General features: G+C 39.4%; 1 protein-coding gene across 19 annotated transcripts in view; it reads right to left on the reverse strand.

The window, feature by feature from the left end:
* Window positions 1-21,913, reverse strand: part of LOC126185071 (monocarboxylate transporter 12-B-like) — a 1,121,214-nt gene that overhangs the window by 560,538 nt on the left and 538,763 nt on the right. The window contains exon 5 of one of the 19 annotated variants that reach the window (XM_049927839.1): window positions 16,357-16,421. The exons of the other annotated variants lie outside the window; for them this stretch is intronic. Coding sequence (XP_049783796.1) covers window positions 16,357-16,421 — 65 coding nt within the window. The remainder of the gene's footprint in view (window positions 1-16,356; window positions 16,422-21,913) is intronic. 19 annotated transcript variants of the gene reach the window in all.

A 21,913-nucleotide genomic window follows, 5' to 3' on the forward strand; every position in this document is an offset into this window, starting at 1 on the left:
TTTTTTCCAAAGCCCTTTTCCAGTTAGAAAACCGTACGGGAGTAAATGCATCTTCTTTTTTTGAAGAAATTTGTAATAGATTTTTAGGATCTGCCTCTTTGCAAGTTTTGCAATAACATTTTTCGGCAGATGCTTCATATTCTAGCCATGTATATTTGATCAACCAAGTCTTCTGAAATGATGTTCCCCTACCGGGTTGTCCAGATTTCGACTGTGAACAGTTCTCGCCTGAAGACGACGAAGCAATTGACGACACAATAATTGTTGAAGGTTGACTTACAGTATCCTCAACTTCCAAGCGCGCCTTTTTGGTAACAGATTTATCCATTGCGAACTTAATTCACAATACACTAAGAGACTAAAGTAAACGAATAAAATATAGTCATATAAAATAGTCCACTAGAGACTAAAGTCGGAACACTAAACACGTCTGCAGCATGCACTGAATGAAACTATCCACACTGAATGACTGCGACAGCGGCGGCGTCGTAACGTCTCGAAGCGTCAAGGCGGAGGGTTCCAGGTGCTTCTGACCAGTCCGTTGATGTCACCGCGGCCGCAGCGCTGGCCCGCCGGCGCCAGACTTCACCCGAAGGTTCGAGTACTGAGGCAAATTTTAAGTGTGCCCGCAGCACCGTAACACTATCATGATTTGCACCTCTCGTTTTCAGTTAACCTGCATACCATCGTATTAATTATTTGTTTTAACTCATTACTGAATGTATTTTAAAAGGTAACTATCGTCAAACAAGGAAAATAAAAAATTTAGACATAATTTTGTGATTTTACAAAATATAACTAATAATTTTCTTAATTATTGGGGGGTCTCCGCACTCACCTCCCCTTCCCACCTCCCCAAACGAATTTTTGAGGGGCTCGGGCCCCCTCAGGCCCCATGGAGTCGGCGCCTGTGTAAATAGATGATATATCTAGCGGAAGCATCAGGGGATTCACCATCAGAAACAATAAATTTCTCCGATTAGTAACGAAGGAGGGCGAATCGATGTAAACAAAAAGTCCGCAAAAATTTCAGTTAGTGACCCGGGGGAAAGCGAGATTGAATCTATAACAATGTCTGACTCAGAAGCGATCCCCCATTCTGAACGTCAATAATTGTCTGCAGACAATCGCAAGGGAGGGAACAAAGGATGGGATTGGGGGTAAAGTAGAACCAAGCGGAAATGTGGAAAAGAGAGGCAAAGCCTAGCCTCTCTTTCAGTCCAAACCAATTACAATACCAGGAACAAGAGATATAAAGACCGGAAACATTAATTCACATCCACAAAAGACATTTATGACCTCTCAAAATTATAAAAAGTGAACTTCAAGTATCAACAGAATATCAAATAATTTCCAGCTGAAATCGGTATAGCATTGCTGCAGGAAGTCGAAACCAACAGTCTAGATGAAACTGCAGAATGAAACGCAATCTTCAACAGATCCGAAACTGCGCGTGCTGCGATATTAACAAAAGGAGGCGTTCAAGAGGAATATCAGCACAAATAGAAGACACCATCTTTCTAATTGTGTGTGCTCCGTCTAGAAGCAGTCCTAGAGAGGCGAGGGCCGACTTTTTCAAACAGGATGTTATGTTTGTTTTACCAGCGACCTGGAGTAGAGCAGGATTTGGTGGTGATTTTAATTATTTTACTAGCAAAGAAGACCTAAAGTCAAATTTAAACTGATGCCTAGAACTCGGATACATGGTTAGAAATTGAAATATGATTGTAACGTGGGAGGTAACAAAAGCAGACTCAGTAATGCACACCTAAGTCACTATTCATTCGGCGAGGAGAACAAAACGGATTTACATCGCACAAGTCTTAGTATATAACGTCACTATGTTAGAAATCTAGCATGTAAATTTTTCCGATCATTGTGCGTATATTACCAGAATCAATTTACGGAAGCAAACAACTTCCCTTGAAAAAGGACACTGAAAATTAAATGCTACGTTCCTCGGAGACGAGGAATTAATTATTGAGGTGCTAGAAAATACAGATACAGCACAATGACATTAAGAGTTTTTCGTATCTGGTTGTCTACCTTTGTTAGATAGTTTGAAAAAATCATATTTATGCCGTCAGCTGTACAACTGTGTGTTATTCTCTACCTGTTTCGATTATTACGATCATCTTCCTGTGGAGATGATTGTAATAATCGAAACTGGTAGAGAATAAATATACAACTGTGCAGCTGATGGCACAAATATGCCTTTTTCCAAACAGTAACCGTACCTCTTTAAGAAGGTGGGATCGGATTAATAGATGTTGACGCGAAATGCAAAGCATTTATTACACACCGCCCTTAAAATATCAAAATTCAGCCCTACCAGTGTGATAAGTATATTTCTAAAAGCAGGTCTGCCAGAAACCCAAGCAACACCCGTCACTATTGGCAAACTACATTGAAAGCTCAACTTTCTGAGCACCGCCACAGCCAAGATCAGGTACGTAACCCAGTAAGAAGAAATGTGCAACGCACAGAAATACTACCAACATACACTCCAGTCCCATTAATGTTATCACCGCCTATGTTGACGTCAACGTTCAATAATGACTTACAGATGGCAGGTAGCAACACTAGCAGTGAAGCGTATGTAAAGCATGGTGGCGGGACTCGGAAAACAGTGCAGTCGGTGCCATAATGTGGAAACGAATCTGTATGTTTGATATCCAAAAGGGCACGAACATTGGCTTTTTGGCCAAGGGTAGAAGCATTTACGAAACGGCTAAGCTTGTAAACTGTTCGCGTGTCGCCGTTGCTCACATATATCGTGCGTGACGAAATGGCGCGGCTGCGGAGATTTGTACGGACGAATAAACATGCAACTGTCGAGAAACTGACCGCCCAGATGAACCAAGCGGCCACCAGCAGTGTCTCCTCACTGACCGTTTAGCGACCTCCGCAGCAGGCGCCCGGTCTATGCACCCATGCTGACTACTGTTTATCGGAGACGACGGCTGAAATTTGTACGCCAATACCACAACTGGAGGTCCACCGAGTGCAAACAGGTGGCCTTTCCAGATGAATCACTTTTGTTATCCAACTGCGTGAAATGTCTGAAAGAAAACACCTTGCAACAATGTCTGAAGGGTCCCGGCCAGAGGAGAGAGTGTTACGGGCTAGGAAATGTTTTCCTTGTATTACTTGAGTGAACTTGTCATTCTGGAAGGCACAATGCACCATCACAAGAAGAGCATGTCCATCCCTGTTGGAAGTTCGTTTTTTCTCGCACAACAGCATCTACCAGCAGGACAATGCAACGTGTCACACATCTCTCAGTGTACGTGCGTGGTTCGAAGAGCACAAGGATGAGTATACCGTACTCCCCTGGCCACCAACCTCTCCGGATTTAAACCCAATCGAGGGTCTGTGAGAGCATCTCGATCGGGCGAGCAACCTACAGCTGGAGTCAGCATTGGAGTCAGCACAGTTCCACATCCCTGTCAGTACCTTCCAGAACCTCTCTGAATATCCTTCTGCACGTCTCGCAGCAGTCCGCGCTGCAAAATACGGTTATTCAGGCTTTTGACAGGTAGTTACATTAACGTGACTGGACAGTGTATTAAGAAATGTTCAAGTCACAACGGAATAGAAACCAAATACCCTCATGTCAATTGATCTGAGGTCCAGAGGAACGTTTACAACAGCTTATGCCAGAGTTGGGACGGAATGATACAATGTCGTCAACGAAACGATCCAGTGCGCACAATGTTATACTCTATCCATCTTGCGGTTTCATCAAATTGTGGTAAGTGTATTGAACAGGATACACTTATACACCAGTTCACATGTCATGACACAAGCGGAATCTGGGAATTGTTGTTGTTGTTGTTGTTGCTGTTGTCTTCAGTCCGGAGACTAGTTTGATGCAGCTCACCATGCTACTCTACCTGTGCAAGCTTCTTCATCTTCCAGTACTTACTACAACCTCCATCCTTCTGAATCTGCTTAGTGTATTCATCTCTTGGTCTCCCTCTACGATTTTTACCTTCCACGCTGCCCTCCAATGCTAAATTTGTGATCCCTTGATGCCTCAGAACATGTCCTACCAACCGGTCCCTTCTTCTTGTCAAGTTGTGCCACAAACTCCTCTTCTCCCCAATTCTATTCAATACCTCCTCATTAGTTATGTGATCTACCTACCTAATCTTGAGCATTCTTCTGTAGCACCACATTTCGAAAGCTTCTATTCTCTATTTGTCCAAACTATTTCTCGTCCATGTTTCACTTCCATACATGGCTACACACCATACAAATACTTTCAGAAACGACTTCCTGACACTTATATCTATACTCGATGTTAACAAATTTTTCTTCTTCAGAAACGCTTTCCTTGCCATTGCCAATCTACATTTTATATCCTCTCTACTTCGACCATCATCAGTTATTTTGCTCCCCAAATAGCAAAACTCCTTTACTACTTTAAGTGTCTAGTTTCCTAATCTAATTCCCTCAACATCACCCGACTTAATTCGACTACATTCCATTATCCTCGTTTTGCTTTTGTTGATGTTCATCTTATATCCTCTTTTCAAGACAAACATCGGGGAGAGGCTACAACCCTGTTACACTCCCTTCCCAACAACTGCTTCCCTTTCTTGCCCCTCGACTCTTATAACTGCCATCTGGTTTCTGTACAAATTGTAAATAGCCTTTCGCTCCCTGTATTTTACCCCTGCCACCTTAAGAATTTGAAAGAGAGTATTCCAGTCAACATTGTCAAAACTTTCTCTAAGTCCACAAATGCTAGAAATGTAGGTTTACCTTTCCTTAATCTATTTTCTAAGATAAGTTGTAGGGTCAGTATTGGCTCACGTGTTCCAACACTTCTACGGAATCCAAACTGATCTTCGCCGAGCTCGGCTTCTACCAGTTTTTCCATTCGTCTGTAAAGAATTCGCGCTAGTGTATTGCAGCTGTGACTTATTAAACTGATAGTTCGGTAACTTTCACATCTGTCAACACCTGCTTTCTTTGGGATTGGAATTATTATATTCTTCTTGAAGTCTGAGGGTATTTTGCCTGTTTCATACATCTTGCTCACCAGATGGTAGAGTTTTGTCAGGACTGGTTCTCCCAAGGCCATCAGTAGTTCCAATGGAATGTTGTCTACTCGGAGGGCCTTGTTTCGACTCACGTCTTTCACTGCTCTGTCAAACTCTTCACGCAGTATCATATCTCCCATTTCATCTTCATCTACATCCTCTTCCATTTCCATAATATTGTCCACAAGTACATCGCCCTTTAACTGAACAAAAACTTGCATGAGTAGTGCGGACGACACCGGAATATGTAAAGCAAGATACAAGAAATTGTCATCAGGTCAAAAGCGATACCCCGGTCAGGAAAACAATATGGTAATCTGGCTGTCGGGCCAATTCCTACAATACGTGATAACAACAGAAACACCGAGTTTAACGGAATTTTACTTTAAACTGACAACATTGCACCATCAACCGCAGAGGAAACCCATTATCAAAACAATTTTGCAAACTACGCAAGAGCATTCTAACTCTAATGTGACATGTTAAGACCAGTGTATAAATTGCTGAATCCTCTCCTTTTACTTTGTAATTAAGATTAATACTTTTACTCATTGTGTTACTTCTATTTTAAGTACACCTTACGATCTCGAAGTACGATAAATGTAGTAAAAAGAAAATATGCTACAACGAGAGAGAAAAAAATTATTTTATTTATTTCTCTAATTTTCCTGAAAACTAAATAACAACCTAAGATTGTATAGACGACAATCGATTGGATTTAAAAAAATATTAAATTCTTTGCATTTATAAAGAAGGAAACATTCAGTTTTTGGAAGGAAGGAAACGTAAAGGATTTAGGAATAAGAAGAAGTTACTTTATATTTCAAGGAGGAAGAAATATACAACCATCAAAAGGGAATTTACTGTTCTATTACTTTTTTTTTTAGATCCACAGAACCAAAAATATTCCTCATCATTTAATTCACAATTAAGAAGAAACTTAATTCAAGTAAATAGTACAAAAAGAACAAGTTGCCACATCAAATGAAATAAGTAAGCCTTGATTACTAAACCCTCATAAAATTTACGATTACAATTAGTAGCAATTCGCGGTTCCCGCCAATCTGGTATTGTCAGTATAGGTTTTAAAACAGGAGATCTTGTACTTATTTTGTATGTGAGATACCTTGTAATTAACTAGTGCATAAACTCCAAATTATGGCTTCCTTTGAATAAAATATGAAGTAGTAAAATGTACGATGGTTTAGTAACAATGTAACATTTTCCCCTCCTTTACTGTTCTAGCGCTAACTGCTTGCATTTTCCAGGAAAATTGTTACGTTTTCACAAACAATATAAAAGACACAGAAGCCAGGCGAAGGAGGTAACTAAAGGTAAGCGAATGGAAGGGCTATAGAGAGAGCGAAGAAGGCAAAAAAATGGTTGGTGAACTGTCCAGTCTGGATGTGGTTTTTAGGTGGTTTTCCAAATTCAACTAGCGGGTTGATATAGGTTAATTCTTACAAAGAAGAAGACAGCAACAAGCCACTATTAATACTGCTATTTATTTAGGTAAATAGCACCGTTACCTGTTTCAGACTGGTAAGTTCATCATCAGACGGCTGTTCACATGATGTTCAAGATACACTTTTCATTATCGTCCGTGAACAGCCGTCTGATGATGAACTTACCAATCCGAAACCGGTAACGGCGCTATTTACCTAAATAAATAGCAGTATTAATTGCTGTCTTCTTCTTTGTAGGAATTAACTTACATTAATTGTACACAGCCACGGTCTCACCAGGTCAGTTTTAGACAAAATAGCATAGCAACGGGTTGATATCTACCGTCTGCTTCAGATATACTCTACTCAAATATTATGAAACGTCCTCACACTTGAACATGATAATTTTCTTTAGATGCTGACACATGGGGGAATACAGATTGCCGGCCATTGTGGCCGATAGGTTCTAGGCGCTTCAGTCCGGAACCGCGCTGTTGCTACGGTAGCAAGTTCGAATCCTGCCTCGGGCATGGATGTGTGTGATGTCCTTATGTTAGTTAGGTTTAAGTACTTCTAAGTCTAGGGGACTGATTTCCTCAAATGTTAAGTCCCATAGTGCTTAGAGCCATTTGAACCATTTTGTATACAGATTTTGTCCAAAGGAAAGTAGTGGTGTTAGGAAGGGCATCCGGTCACCAACTGTCGCTAACATTGCCAAAACCTGCTTAACAGTGCCGGCCACATAGAGAAAAGGGAAAAGGCAACGAAGAAGGTGAAGAAAGGGAGGGCATTTACAACCCCCTATCGTGAAAACTCGCTCAACAAAGACGGTGAAAATTAATGCAAGTTCACTTTCGCAGAGAGTCCCGAAGCCGAAAAGCACACACGTCCTCCGCCATCTTTGCTCAATATGGAAATTTTGCATGTTGTCGACAATGGCTGCAAAATAAACCTCTTGGAACAGTTTGCAACGTAGGGGAGAGTCGCCTATGTTGAACCAGCTGCTAATTTAAATCACTACCGTAGAATTCGTACATCTCGTATTGTCCAAGATTTAGTGAGGCCAGGGTGAACTACGTGCTTTTTGGTGCCATGTTCTCAGCTATGAGATCTGTGTGTTGAGTAAAAGAGACAGTGTTGATTTTCTTCTGGTTTTCATCTAACATTTTGCATACTTGGCGAAAAGAAATACTCTTATAAAGTGAGCGGCAACATTATTTTTGGATGGATATCCGTGAAATAACCTTAGTTTTCATGCATTCATGAATCCGTACCCATTGCGGTTCGTTTGTGGGAAATTCACAAATTCGCCAGTACAATTTAAGAAACTTGCTCCTATAGGTTTGAAAAAATGTGTTAAGCGTTATTAGTGCAACAGAACGTTTCGAAATGACGTGGTGAATTTTCAAATGCGTTCATTATCCAAAGTTTAATTATAATTTTTTGTATTACGACATGGCAGCAAAAATGTGTTGTGGAAAGTGGGGCACAAATGATTAGCATATGCTGTAACAGTTTATCTAAATGGATATCATGAATAAAATGGATGTGAACGAGTATGCAATGTACATAAGCGCAAAACCAAGAGACATGCTGAAAATGAAAACATGCAAACGGGAATATGAAAATTTATGGCAGCATTAAGGAACTGGAAGAGCGCATTCTTACATTTGAAGAGATGATGTTCGGTTTAAGCATGTCGATTTGAAGAGATAATGTCCACTTTCAGCATATATGCAAGGACACTTGCGTTCGACATTGAAGGCCTAGCCAAGGAGCCTGTGAGCTGGAGCACCCACGGAAAAAAAAGCTAACCGAAGCAAAGGAGAAGAAATCTAGATCAACAGCATCACCTGTGAACAGAAAGTGTTTTGGAGACTCTACAGGGAGACCGCAAAAGAAACTCATTTGTAAAAGGGTGAATAGGGATTTCCAGCATGTTACGTTGATAACAGGACAGCAACTTGTGTTAACATGTTTAATGTAGAAAACAGCCAAACAACAGCTGTAGGTCTGTCCTGCCATTTGTCAATGAAAATCTTCACTTAGATACAAAGCAGTCAAACACTCAGTCTTCAGGCCACAGGTGGCCCATCGGGACCAACCGACCGCCGAGTCATCCTCAGCTGAGGATGTGGAGGAGGGGTGTGTGTTCAGCACACACTCTCCCGGTCGTTAGGATGGTTTTCTTTGACTGGGGCCGCTACTATTCCGTCGAGTAGCTCCACAATTGGCATCACGAGGCTGAGTGCACCTCGAAAAATGGCAACAGCGCATGGCGGCCCGGATGGTCACCCATCCAAGTGCCGGCCACGCCTGACAGCGCTTAACTTAGGTGATCTGACGGCAAGGCCGTTTCTATACTTAGACACAAGGATGTACAATATTAACATGGTTTGCGTGCTACCAAAGAATACACCACTTTTTCTGTTTGGATGATTTGAGACTGAGTTCTGATACCTGAATCCCATCATCAGTTAAAGAAAATGAACTGAATTTTGCAACTTTCACTGTTTTCTGCATCAAACGCGGGAAAGGTATTGTCAGTTGTGCGGGAAAGGTCGAACAGAAGAAATGTAGAGGAACATGAAAGGCTGTTTAGGCTACAACGAGTGAAATCTCAAAAGGAGTACAATTTAGTCAGCTCCCCCTCTATATTTTCATGTCTTATACAGTCATGAGAATTAGCCCATTTTAATATAGATACTAGTTTTAGCAACGGATAATGCGGAACTGTGTGGCACACTTTCCATATTCCACACAACAAAAAAGTTTTGCATCACCCCAGTTCCCAGAACTCCTGAAGACAGACGTTGACTGTAGATATTGTATCACAGACACAGTCCCTTTGACTGTTCAGAGATATCACTAAACCCGCACAAAGATGTAAAAACACATGCAGGAGCAGGGCCTATTAGACGGAGGGCGTCCAACAACTGATCAGTTCCATTCATTCCACCAGGAAGGAGGTACAATGCTCGTGTTGTCTGTAGTTCAACCGTGCCTAGACGGCCATTACCGCAGTTCGATCGCGTCCACACTGTTACTTTGTACCAGGAGGGGTTATCAACAAGGGAAGTGTCCAGACATCTAGGAGTGAACCAAATCGATGATGTTCGGACATGGAGGAGATACAGAGAGACAGGAACTGTCGATGACATGCCTCGCTCTGGCCGCCCAAGGACTACTACTGCACTGGATGACAGTTACCTACGGTTTATGGCTCGGAGGAACTCTGACAACAACGCCACCATGTTGAATAATTCTTTTCGTGCAGCCACAGGACGTCGTGTTACGACTCAAACTGTGCGCAGTAGGGTGCACGATGCGCAACTTCACACCCGACGTCCATGGCGAGGTACATCTTTGTAACCATGACACCATGCAGCGCGGTACAGATGGGCCCAACAACATGCCGAATGGACCGCTCAGGATTGGCATCACGTTCTCTTCGCCGATGAGTAGCGCATATGTCTTCAACCAGACAATGGAGACGTGTTTGGAGGCAACTCGGTCAGGCTGAACGCCTTAGACACACTGTCCGGCGAGTGCAGCAATATAGAGGTTCCCTACTCTTTTGGGGTGGCATTATGTGGGACCGACGTACGAGGCTGGTGGTCATGGAAGGCGCCGTAACGCCTGTACGATACGTGAATACCATCCTCAGACTGATAGTGCAACCATATCGGCAGCATATTGGAGAGGCATTCGTCTTCATGGACGACAATTCGTGCCCTCATCGTGCACATCTTGTGAATAAATTCCTTCAGGATAACAACACTGCTCGACTAGAGTGGCCAGCATATTCTCCAGATATGAACCCTATCGAACATGCCTGGGATAAACTGAAAAGGGCTGTTTATGGACGACGTGACCCACCAACCACTCTAAGGGATCTACGATAAATCGCCGTTGAGGAGTGGGACAATCTGGACTGACAGTGCCTTGATGAACTTGTGGATAGTATGCCACGACTACTACAGGCATGCATCAGTGCAAGAGGACGTTCTACTGGGTATTAGAGGTACTGGTGCGTACAGCAATCTGGCCCACAACCTCTGAAGGTCTCGCTGTGTGGTGGTACAACATGCAATGTGTGGTTTTCATGAGCAATAAAAAGGGCGGAAATATGATGTTTATGTTGATCTCTATTGCAGTTTTCTGTACAGGTTCCGGAACTCTCCGAATCGAGGTGATGCAAAACTTTTTTTGATATGTGTACATAAAAACTGGCCTGTGTCCCCATTTGTAAGTGGTTCCTTCCGAATATACTTTAATTGCTTCAATTCAATATGCACTAGTGTCTTTTACTGTATTAATGATTTTACTCACACTCTACTTTGGTGTCAATTTATAGCTTTGCTCTAGAATATACACGTTAGTTATAACGCCTTACCAGCTTACATGTATTTTTAAGTTAGGTTTTAATTATCGCTTTTATAAGCCATAGACACGTTCTCCATGTACGAAAACAACTCCTAAACCTGCACTGAGGCCCCTCATACACCTGCAAATTCGCTTCCAGCTGCCAGCCCCGTCTCCAGGATGCTGGAAAGTACAATGAACTGCCGACATACCTGCGGCCATTGGACCACCACCAACTTTTAATAATTAAAATTCTGTACCAGCCTTTAGTTAGCCCCCTTCGCTTAAAATTTATATTGACACTTGGTTTAGCGGTTTTGTATAACATACAACTTCCTTTTTACATGCATTAGCCATACTTTTTATATGCAAAATAATGTTCCTTGTTGACAGCGCACCTACTTGTCTCTCTATATAAATGAGATTCACTATATGTCGGTGGTTACACTTATCGCAAAAACTATGTAAGGTAAACTTGCATAATTCTGTAACTTGTTTAATTTCGTGATGGTCCTTCGTTTGACCAATATGGAGCTATGCGAGCTGCGAACGTGATTCCTTTTCTCCGTCATAGATGGCAGGAACTGTACTTTCTTATAGTGTAGTTATGATTACGATAACAGTGCCTCTTCCCTGACGTTTAGGAACTTTTAACAAGGAGAGGTCCCAAGCGGTTGCATCGACTTTTTGAAACCAAATATACGGTGATGTAGATCTCAGGTATCACACCCTGCAGCCATTCACTCTGGTGGGTGTCGTTTGCGAGTAATCGACGAAAAAATTTCTGAATTTTGCGCGATTGAAAAAAATATGTCACATACACTCGTTTCGTGATGTAATGGATAGGGTAAGGGTGTCACATTTGGTACATTAAATATACCTATTTATTAAATATTTATCTAAATGATGTCGATCATTATTTTTCTGTTAATTGGCTTAAATGTAATTTTTTTATTTCTTTTCTTCGGTCACATCATTTTAATCACCATATGAACTACTTCATTTTTTCATTATTTCTTTGTATCACTCCTTTTCCACTTGGAATTCTTATGAATGTGAATTTAATTAGACAAATCTATTTTAATAATCAGATACTTGAAAATTAAGAAGACGAAATAATATATTTATATTGACTGTGCAGTGGCGTGAAAAATGTTTTTTTCGTTACAAGACGTGCAGTTTTTTTGCACAGTAATAGTCATAGAAACATTTAAAACGTAAATTCCTATTGGACTATGGAAAAAATAATGAAGATTTAAACAAAAGAAGGGTTTATAAGTGAAATGAAATTCAAGCAAAATGAGGAATAGATTTATGACTGCAATAACCTGGACGAGAAAATAGGATTATTAAAATAAAAAAAGTTACATCGAAATTAATACATAAAATTAATTAAAAACACACGAACGAATATTTCAAGGGGAGAAAGAATGCTAGGAAGAAAAATAAGAGCAAACGATGTTCTGATTAAAATGATGTGACAAAGTATGGAAATAAAAAATTGAGTTTTAGTCAATTAACTGCATAAAAATGACGAACAAAGACAGTTCTATAAAGATTTCAAAATAAAAAAAGTAATGCACTTCACAGGAATTGAACCTGTAATCCCATGCATGTATAGCACTTATCCTATCCGTTATACCACAAGGCTATGTAACACACCTTTTTTTAAAGCTATTGAGCGTCATGAAAAAATCCGAAATTTTTTTGCGTCAGTTACTTGCAAATGAGGGTCCACTAGGATGAATGGCTGCAGTGTGTGATACCTGGGATCTTAACCTATGTAACAGTATAGATGCTTTCGAAAAGTCAATATCACTGTTACGGATCTCTCCTTGTAAGGATGGTGTACGCCTCATTGCCAGAACCTCCTCTTGAGAAAACTCCTCTGCAATTGTCAAAGCTTTTCAAGTTGCAGTTGGTAGAATTTTTAACTTGTGCAGCAATGTTGGAACCTCCTCTTGAGAAATCTCGTCTGCAATTGTTGAAGCTTTTTAAGTTGAAGTTGGTCGAATTTTCAACTTTTGCAGCATTATAGGCAGGTTGCCAGGTTTCAGTGAGGGAAAGTAGGAACACATTTATCGACAATGACTTTTTTAAAAATAATTATAATTACTGCACATTTTCGTCATAATACACTGAACACAATGAAGAGGAGTACTTTTCGTTGAGCGTGCAATTACCAACATTTCTTCATTAGACAGTATTGTCTTATAAAAAATCACTGCAACTTTCATCATAATTGAAATAAGTGTACAGTTCATTTTTTATTAGATCAACTGAACATCTGTTTCGCTCATCCCTGTTTAATTTTCATAATGGAGAATACTCTCTCCATGAATGCATTTGAGGAAAGTATACTCAAGGCAAATGTAACTAAAACTATAACACTACACAATTTTGATGAGCCAATCATTTCTGTACCGTAGACCCTTTCTGTGGTATTGTCATAGTAGCTAACTTTGCTTTTAAATGCTCATTCCTTTTCCCCCAAAACAAATCAGAAACTGTAGCGACTTCATAATACATAATATCTACACTAAGGAAATCAACAACACAAAGCGAGTCGGCTCATTTCAAAATATTTTGAAATTCAGTTTTTTTAAATGATATACAGTCCATTAAGGACAAAACGTTACTCTCATCATAATTAAACCATTTGTTAAATATTTCAGACAAACTTCGTATATATATGTATATATATGCCTGTATTCTTCCAGTTATGTTTGTTTTTCACCTGGAATCAGGTCCTCCGATTTACCTAGCAACTATTGCACCTTATAACCAAAAAACAGATAATTTATCCAATGTTCTAACTCCATTTTTATTTTTTCCATCATATGGTACACTTCAGAAATCGTCAGTTCATTTTTTTATAGGTTGAGTACATCTACATGGTATGGAGAAAGTTCAGTTTAACACTGTGTACACGAAATTTTGTATTAAATTTGTGCATTTTCCATCAGTTATTTAAATTAGAAACATCATTCCTTACCACATTTCCGCGCTTTCAACATGGATAACTCCATTCACCCTAAAGCCGCCTGTTTCAGTTTGATTTAACAATGTCATCTATTGGCAAAAATAAAAATAAAAAAATACACATTAGAATGTAGTTCCGTGTATAATACCACATGGTGACTTAAGGGATCATGGAGGTCAAAAGTTCAACGTCACCTCAAGACGAAGGGCTTTAAACCAATGCGAGAGGACCTTTTTTCTTTCCTCAAGGAAGTTCTAAACGAAACATTGTTTCCCTTGAAGATCACCTTCGCTTTCGCCAAGGCAGGTATTCATCCTTTGAACAGAAAGGCAATTCCAGACGAATTCTTACTCTATTTCACCCTTTCTGTCGCGTGAAGGAAAGAAGAATTGATGCAAATACAACACGGCTGTTCTACAAAGAGAACTCCAGAGCTGCTCTTACTACTTTGCACCAGCTACAGTGGGACACCCAAAGGAGACAAATGGAAAAAAGTGACTACACACAGGCGTCCACTTCAGGGGCTAAACCAAAGCCCCAGAAGAGGAGACCAACGACTCATTTGCGCGTTGTTTCTTGCTCTGGACATTTTAAGGACGACGTTCGGAGAGAACACTGGATAAAATGCCTACAGTGTGACCAGTGGTTTCATTTCAAATGCCAGAACTTGGCAGAATATGAATGGGACCCCAAATGCTTAGTGTGTACCGCAGAGAGTGACTCAAATATCCATCGCTACTGTTTTCTGGTGCATCACGAAATTATACGAGTGGCATCACGAAACTATCCGAGTTCACACAGCATTCTAGGGAAAAAACATATTTTTATTCTCATCTTACTAGTTCTAAAATAATAATATATTTGAAACTCTTTATTTATTTCACGCCTTCTGTAGCCTTGATACTGTACCTTACTTCTTTGGTATCGTAAAAGTCATTAGACCTTATTATCACGAAATTAGCCGAGCTTGCCTTACATTTTGGATATGTCATGATATTATGTTCCATTCACGAGGGTATGCTGTTTTTACGACTCTTAACTATGCACATCATAATTTTAAATAAATATTTTAATAATTTTAAATTTACCGTAGTAATACGTTTCGGACTTCTTAATTGTCCGATCCTAATTTTACGTCTGTTTATCCATGGTGTAAGCCAATACTGAAAGAGTTTTCGATAACATTCATCTTGTACCTTACCTAAATTTATATCCATGTTCCAATTATTTTTATTATTCTAAATTATATAGACTTCCGAAAATGACAGATTAATTTGCCAAAACCGATTAAGTGGAATAGAATATTTGAATTGTGCATCAGACAATTGATTTTATTTTGGGAAAAATTCTTACTACACCCATTTCTTCGAAGTTGTTAGTCTCATAATACTGTGAAAGAGCATCCTCACAGCTTGGAAGTATGGGAGGCATCTCAGATATCGTATTGGTACTGCACATGTTGTACAAATGCATGTTCCAGGTTAGAATCCCAACCTGGCATACAATTTTAACTTATGACCTTCAGTCAATGCGGTACAGAAGCTACACAAACCCAAACAATTAATTTTCAGCCTTACAAATAAAGTCAAATGTTGCGTGCATTGCTGGTGGATGACCCTAGGAGTTCAGCTGCGTAAATGAGAAATATTTCCTTCCTTCCCATCCACTGAATACCCTTCCACTAAAAAAATTTTGTAAGTTTTGTCTTATGTCTATGATCTGTATTCATTCATGTAGATTGTAATGTTGTTGTTGTTGTCTTGTATCTCAAGTCAAATAGAAAAAAAAAATAATGTAAAACTCAGTGAAAATACGTGTCCTTCCCCTTACCAATAACGTCTAAGTGGCTACCAAGACTAATGTTATCATCTGGCTAATGAATATTCCATCAACATCATTGTTATCACTTACCTCTTGATTGTTCACATTGCTCCTAGCATTGATTAAAATCTATCCTACAGATACGAGAATCTGATATATTACGTGACTTAATTACTTCGTTAATTTGTTGAAACAGTTGTGAACTTTGAGTTTAGCATACAGTTTACACAAGAAACATAAGGCAACTGAATGATACTGATCACATTAAGATTGATTTTGCGTGCAATTAGCCAATAATTGTATATATAGCTGTATAAATTAGTTAACGGCAATATTAAAAATGTACTGATGCTCGTAAACTCAATTTGCTACATTCTTTCCTCACCTGAGATGTGTATTGAGAGAGACGTGCCAAACTTCCACCAAAAAAGGCATCTTCTTTGTAAAGTGGTCGAAATGCTGTAGGAGTATGACTGCTACGAGCACTGCTTTCTGATGTTGTACGAACACGGTGAGGTTTTTCATCATCATGTGCTACCGAACTTGGTCGCTTGTGGGCTAAAGACCCAACAGACGCTCGCATGTTATTGTTACCTCCTATGCTGTTTGTCGATGTTGTCATGTCTCTAACCATCTTCATGCGAAGCAGAAGTGGTAGTTCTGCTGGTTCTTTTGTTGATTCTGGCTCCACCTTTACTCTCACGGGTTTCAACGGTCTAAAAAGTGCCCCAAATATTGCACAGTTTAGCACAAGACCTGTTACAAGAGATAATACAATTCATTTGTCTGTAGATATAGTAAGAAGCAGAGAAAACTGTTTGAATTTTAGTCACATATTTTATTGCAAATTTTAATAATTTGGCCTCCATATTTATCACAAATAATATCATTGCCACTCTACATAAATTAAATCCTAGGAAATTTTCTACTATAACTGTTACAGTCCTTTCCGTGAGTTAATTGAAATACAGTGTTTTATTAATATATAAATAAAACCTCCTCGCCCGCTTGTATAAGAAAGGTTCCTCTCCACCCAAAGGTATTTATCAGGGTCGACGATAATGGTGCGATCAGCATTGTTCCAATACCAGATCCACACACAGCTATTCCAGTAGCTAACGCTCGCCACCTTTCAAAATAAAAGCAACAGCTATCACTGCAGGAACATATACGAGTCCAAATCCAACACCTGTAACAGCAATCGTTGGGCTATTGAAAAGTGTAAACCACCTGTGAATACCAAAGAGTTACAATCCTAAATAAAGAACGATATCCTTAAACTGGAAAACTATTCACAACTAAACTAAGAATAAGTATGCTCTTCATATTCAAATAATAATTCACACTTTAAGACAAACAAAAAAGATTTGGTATGTAGAAGTGTATATAATAGCAACCTTCTAGTGAAAGAAACAATATTTATGTTATAAATTAATAATCAGAAAAATGTTATGACCACTGATACAGAACTAACTAAACAAGTTCGTACTATTCAATATAAAATCCAGTGGAAATGCATAAATCAGACTTTCAAAATGATGGAGCACAGCAATCAGTCGTCCTAAGCAAATTTAGATTTCTGCTTTGGCCTAGCCATTATCAATGCTAAAAAATACGAGAAACACATAGTCTACGCACTTCTTATATTTTTTTAGCATTGATAATGGCTAGGTACTAGCCGAAATCTGGTTTTGCTTTAATAAAACCTGAAAGGGAAGGACAATTGATTGCTGTGCGCCATCATTTTGAAAGTCATATCACAGTCGTTGAGGTCATTCCACTTTCCTAATAGAAGGTAACTTGCATAAATCATATTAAATTACGTACAGAAAACACAGAAATTGTCACCCAATGATCTTGCCTGAGAAGGCACTTGGTTTCACTATTCTGGCCACTCTGATGACCTACCCTGTATTTTCTGGAAATCATACTAAACCTAGAAGCGATGTCATTGAATTAGTGAAATTATATTCAACATCCTCTCTAGTGTATGTATACTGGACCAGTAAGCATTCTTGGAAATGTACAAGGAGCTTCTGATTGTTTCTTTCCACCACTATGATAAGTATTACAAGTATATTTAAAAGAAGAAAAACATTTGAAACAACAGGGCTAGTCAGCATTATCACCACATTTATGTATAAAAAATATATCGCTGATAGAGCATACTGTATAATGCAGCTAGAAATTGTCGAAAAACTATTATTCTCATGCGGTGACATGAGTCAGTTCTTAATAAATGAAAAGAAAGGTGATGGTTTGGAGACAATGTGACAGAGTTTTTGTGTTAAACTTCTTGCTAACATTTACATAGGATCCTTTGTGAGGTAATGTAATTGTCTATTAGCACAATATAGACTTAATTTCTTGAAATCTGTTCAGAAGGTAGAGATTGGGAAATAAACGGATGATGGTATCTACAAAACGTATACCACGATCACCATCGTCAACAGTAGGAGTACTGCACAATTGCTGTATTGGTCACTGAATAAGGAGCCACTAGCTGGTTAACCAATGACTTTATTTGGCGCATTCCGCGTAGAACCCATCACCAGATGAACTTCTTGGCGATCAAGTATATGACGACAGTATGTAACAAACAAGGCAGCTGCTTTTCGACATCACTGTTAACTTTTACTATTTTGTTTTGCGTTCGTTCTTGCACATTATATTAGTCTTGGGATAGATGACTTTCAGGCAAACTTTCATACTTGTCTATTAAGTTACTCCATTTTTCGTTGAAATTCATCTCCACTAGGTACAATCAGTAAAATGTCATAAAGGTGGTTCATATATGTTCTGTTAACCTGCACTCCTACTTTGTTTCCCTAGCATAAGGCCTGAAAACTCACTCTAGACCTGCTGAGAATAGTTTTATGGTATGGATTCCCTTTCCTGCTTTTTCCTTCAATTCTGAACTCAATCATCCTCAAGGTGTCGAGTTCTATGATTGACATACGTATTTTTAAACGTGTGCTTGTCTCAGTTGCCCAGTGGTACGAATGGAAAGTTTTTGGGTTCGATACCTGGGCAGTCTTAAAGTTGTTACCTGCCACTTATCATTTTTCGCCTTTGGCAATGTCCGTAAGTGTGAAAAATGGCGAGGTGCACTGCTTTAAACTTTAGGCCCCTGGCAGGATAAGTCAGCTCAGAGGTAGGAGGAGAGCTACTGTCTACAGTGTTATGAGTTTCATGACAAAAGACAGCAATTTGCGTAACACAATATGGCTTCTAGTGGTATTCGTGCTTCCCACTGGGACCTCGGCTTTCGGAGCAAGCAGGAAAACCACATGTAGGGGAACACGAATGTAGCGCATTTGTAAAATCGTAGGCGTTTCCCACAAATAGATTGTTTACAAAATGTGTTTAATTGTACGAAATTTAAAGTGTTCGTAACTTAGAACAGTTTTGTTTCCAAGTGTATTCCATCAAGATGAGCAAGTAAGCGTAAAAAAAAAAAGACGGTTCTACAACGGATAGTTTGTGAAATGACTTGTATGGCCACTGTGCTGCATCATTGCCGCTGACATAGCCACAGGCGAGCGATTCTGCCTTCCAAACGGAATCTGCTAAACAAGCTGACACAACGTATTATCTCCACAAATTGATTACAAAATAAGGATGTAAAGAACGATTGCCATTACGAACTGTTTGAGGAAGACTTAATATGACCATACCGTGATCGTCTGATGTTGACGCATCCCTCTCGATGACCGTCAGGTACTGTGTTGTAGGTAATGCTATGGGACGCATCATAAAAACAGGTAGATCAGTGGGACTTTCTACATCATGCACAGAATGCAAAAGAGTCTTTTGTACATTTACATTTTTCTGCCGCAAAATGTGTAAGAGAAGAGACGTTTTTAACGTTGCGGGAGGCTTTTTTCCGTAACCCGTAAGCCTCGATGCAAACCATGCATATTTTATCATGTCAGTGAATGTATATATCTTATTTTTTGGGCAGACAACTCGCTTGTAACTTGCAATCACTTCACGGAAGTTTTCATTTGCCGGAAGAAATGTGCGTGGTACGGTTGATGTAAAAACAACGGCATACATTCTGGTGCTGTGGTGATCTTACTTTATTAAATAACTACTTTACCAAATAAAATATTTACTTTATTAAATAAACTATTGGTCTTTATGAAGTCTACTTGGAAAGAAGAACGTTTCGAGCACTTTTAAACTTAACCAATCCAATTCATTTTGTAAACCGACCGTTGCCTACAGTTTTGCAAACACGTTACCTACATGGTCTCCTATAGGTACTTAGTTTCCACTCTTGGAAAGCCGAGACATGACCACTGCAGCTTTCCGGTGAATTCTCTAACAAGCACAGGTCCCAGGGACGCTCGGCTGAATGCTCCACACATCGTATTGCGACGTGTATGACCTGCATTCTGCGGCCATTCTCCTGGAAGGCAGTGTATGCTTGATATGGTGTCACATCAAGCGTGAGTCATCTGATTAGTCAACATGTTTCCATTGTTCCCCGATTTGAACGCGACGTTCCCATGCTCTCTGCAGTCGTAACTGACGACGCTATTGCGTCAACAATAGCACATGTATGAGTGCTCAGCTGCGAGGACCAATTACATATCTTAGTATGAGAAAGTAATGGAATAAGGAATAAAAATACACTAAGGAGCAACTGAATTACGGACAGCTACTGTACCGATCCTCCGGCATGGGGCGGTGCCGAAACAAGGTGATCCTGCTCCCTTGGCAGAACTGCCTAGGCTGCCATAACTATCCTCACCCCTGCCTTGTAAAATTACGTTTCTGCAAGTTTTTTCTACACAGATTTAGGAAATTTTGGTATTTTGTAAGCAGGTTTAATAAGAATGAATAATTATTGAAAAATATTACTTAAACGAACTGGATTGATTAAACATATTGCATACAACAAATAATATGTCATTATAGTAAATAAATTACAAATTATATTAACTCTGCAATTGCGTGGATGCAAAACTAAATCTATGCCTTATTGTTTATGGCAGTTACTGTACATTTGTTTTAGTATAATGTATGATAAAGAACAGAATTTATATGCTCTTTATAAATTCTTAATACTGCATAAGTTATTAATTAGAAATAAAAGTAATAGGTCTATAACTGCGGAATGAGAAAATATACCTTTTCAGGAATTGTGTGTTTCTTAAAATTTTATTTGCCATTTCCTTATTTTGAGCGAAATAAACTCATCAATTATGTCATTGAAGTCATGTTTACCAGCTGTGTCGTAGTCTATCGACTAGATAGCCAAGTTAGACAATTTGCTTTCAGCTGTACTCGAACTTATGTAGTCTTTTGTCACTCTTAATTTTGTGAAACGGCGTTCACAAGATGTCGCAGTTACTGGCATTGGCGGTATTATCCTCAAAGTTATTTCGATGTTCGGATAAACATCTCTCAATCCGTACTCTGGAAAAACTTCAAAATTTCGAAATGGGAGGCCATGTCAATGACCTTCATTAGCCCACTCACCTGGAACTTGAAAACAGTTATTTAATTAACCAGCCCCAAAATGTATCAATAAATTTGCTATAATTGACACGAAAATTGCTGTACTTTTTTCAGTCAGTCCCCAGGGCTGGCAATTTCTTTACCAGATCGTCCATCCAGCGCTACCTTGGTCGTACTACGGAGCGTCGTTAGGGAATTATAATCAGATCAAACTGTGTGCTTTTCGCTCACTTATTATTCCTCCTCAGTGCAGATGAAGTGTGCCTCGCATTCATCCATACATCCAGCCAACCTCTTCACCCATGTCAACTATGTAACAGCAAAACTGCTTTAATTCTGTTCCCCTTTTTCACGTGGTTGCTCAATAATTTTCTCCAAATTAGATAACAAGATCGATGCTAAATCAGAGGTAGCACTCTTTTCCTGCTTCCCCCTGAGTCGCATCTCGCTACAGTTCTCAGTAACCAGAACTTGGAAAAAATCAGAAGGCTTCGGTTAAATAGAATAATTGAGTGAGCACCCGCTCGCCGACCATTGAAACCCCAAAATAACGTAGCAAAGTAGAACGAACCCCGTTGCTGAACATAGCGAGCTGTGTAGTGTATAGGCGGTAGCCATAGGCCTATATGTTATTTGTTTCATTTTTATACGTTATATGTTTCTTTATTAGCCGTTAAGCATGTTTACCATGCAACTGGCTTCGTCAAAATACATTTTACATATTCATGAAAGTATACTTGTTACTAATTTGTACATTATACATTATGCTTTATACATTA

This window comes from Schistocerca cancellata, chromosome 4 (genome assembly GCF_023864275.1).
Source record: "Schistocerca cancellata isolate TAMUIC-IGC-003103 chromosome 4, iqSchCanc2.1, whole genome shotgun sequence".
In the NCBI taxonomy this organism is placed as follows: domain Eukaryota; kingdom Metazoa; phylum Arthropoda; class Insecta; order Orthoptera; family Acrididae; genus Schistocerca; species Schistocerca cancellata.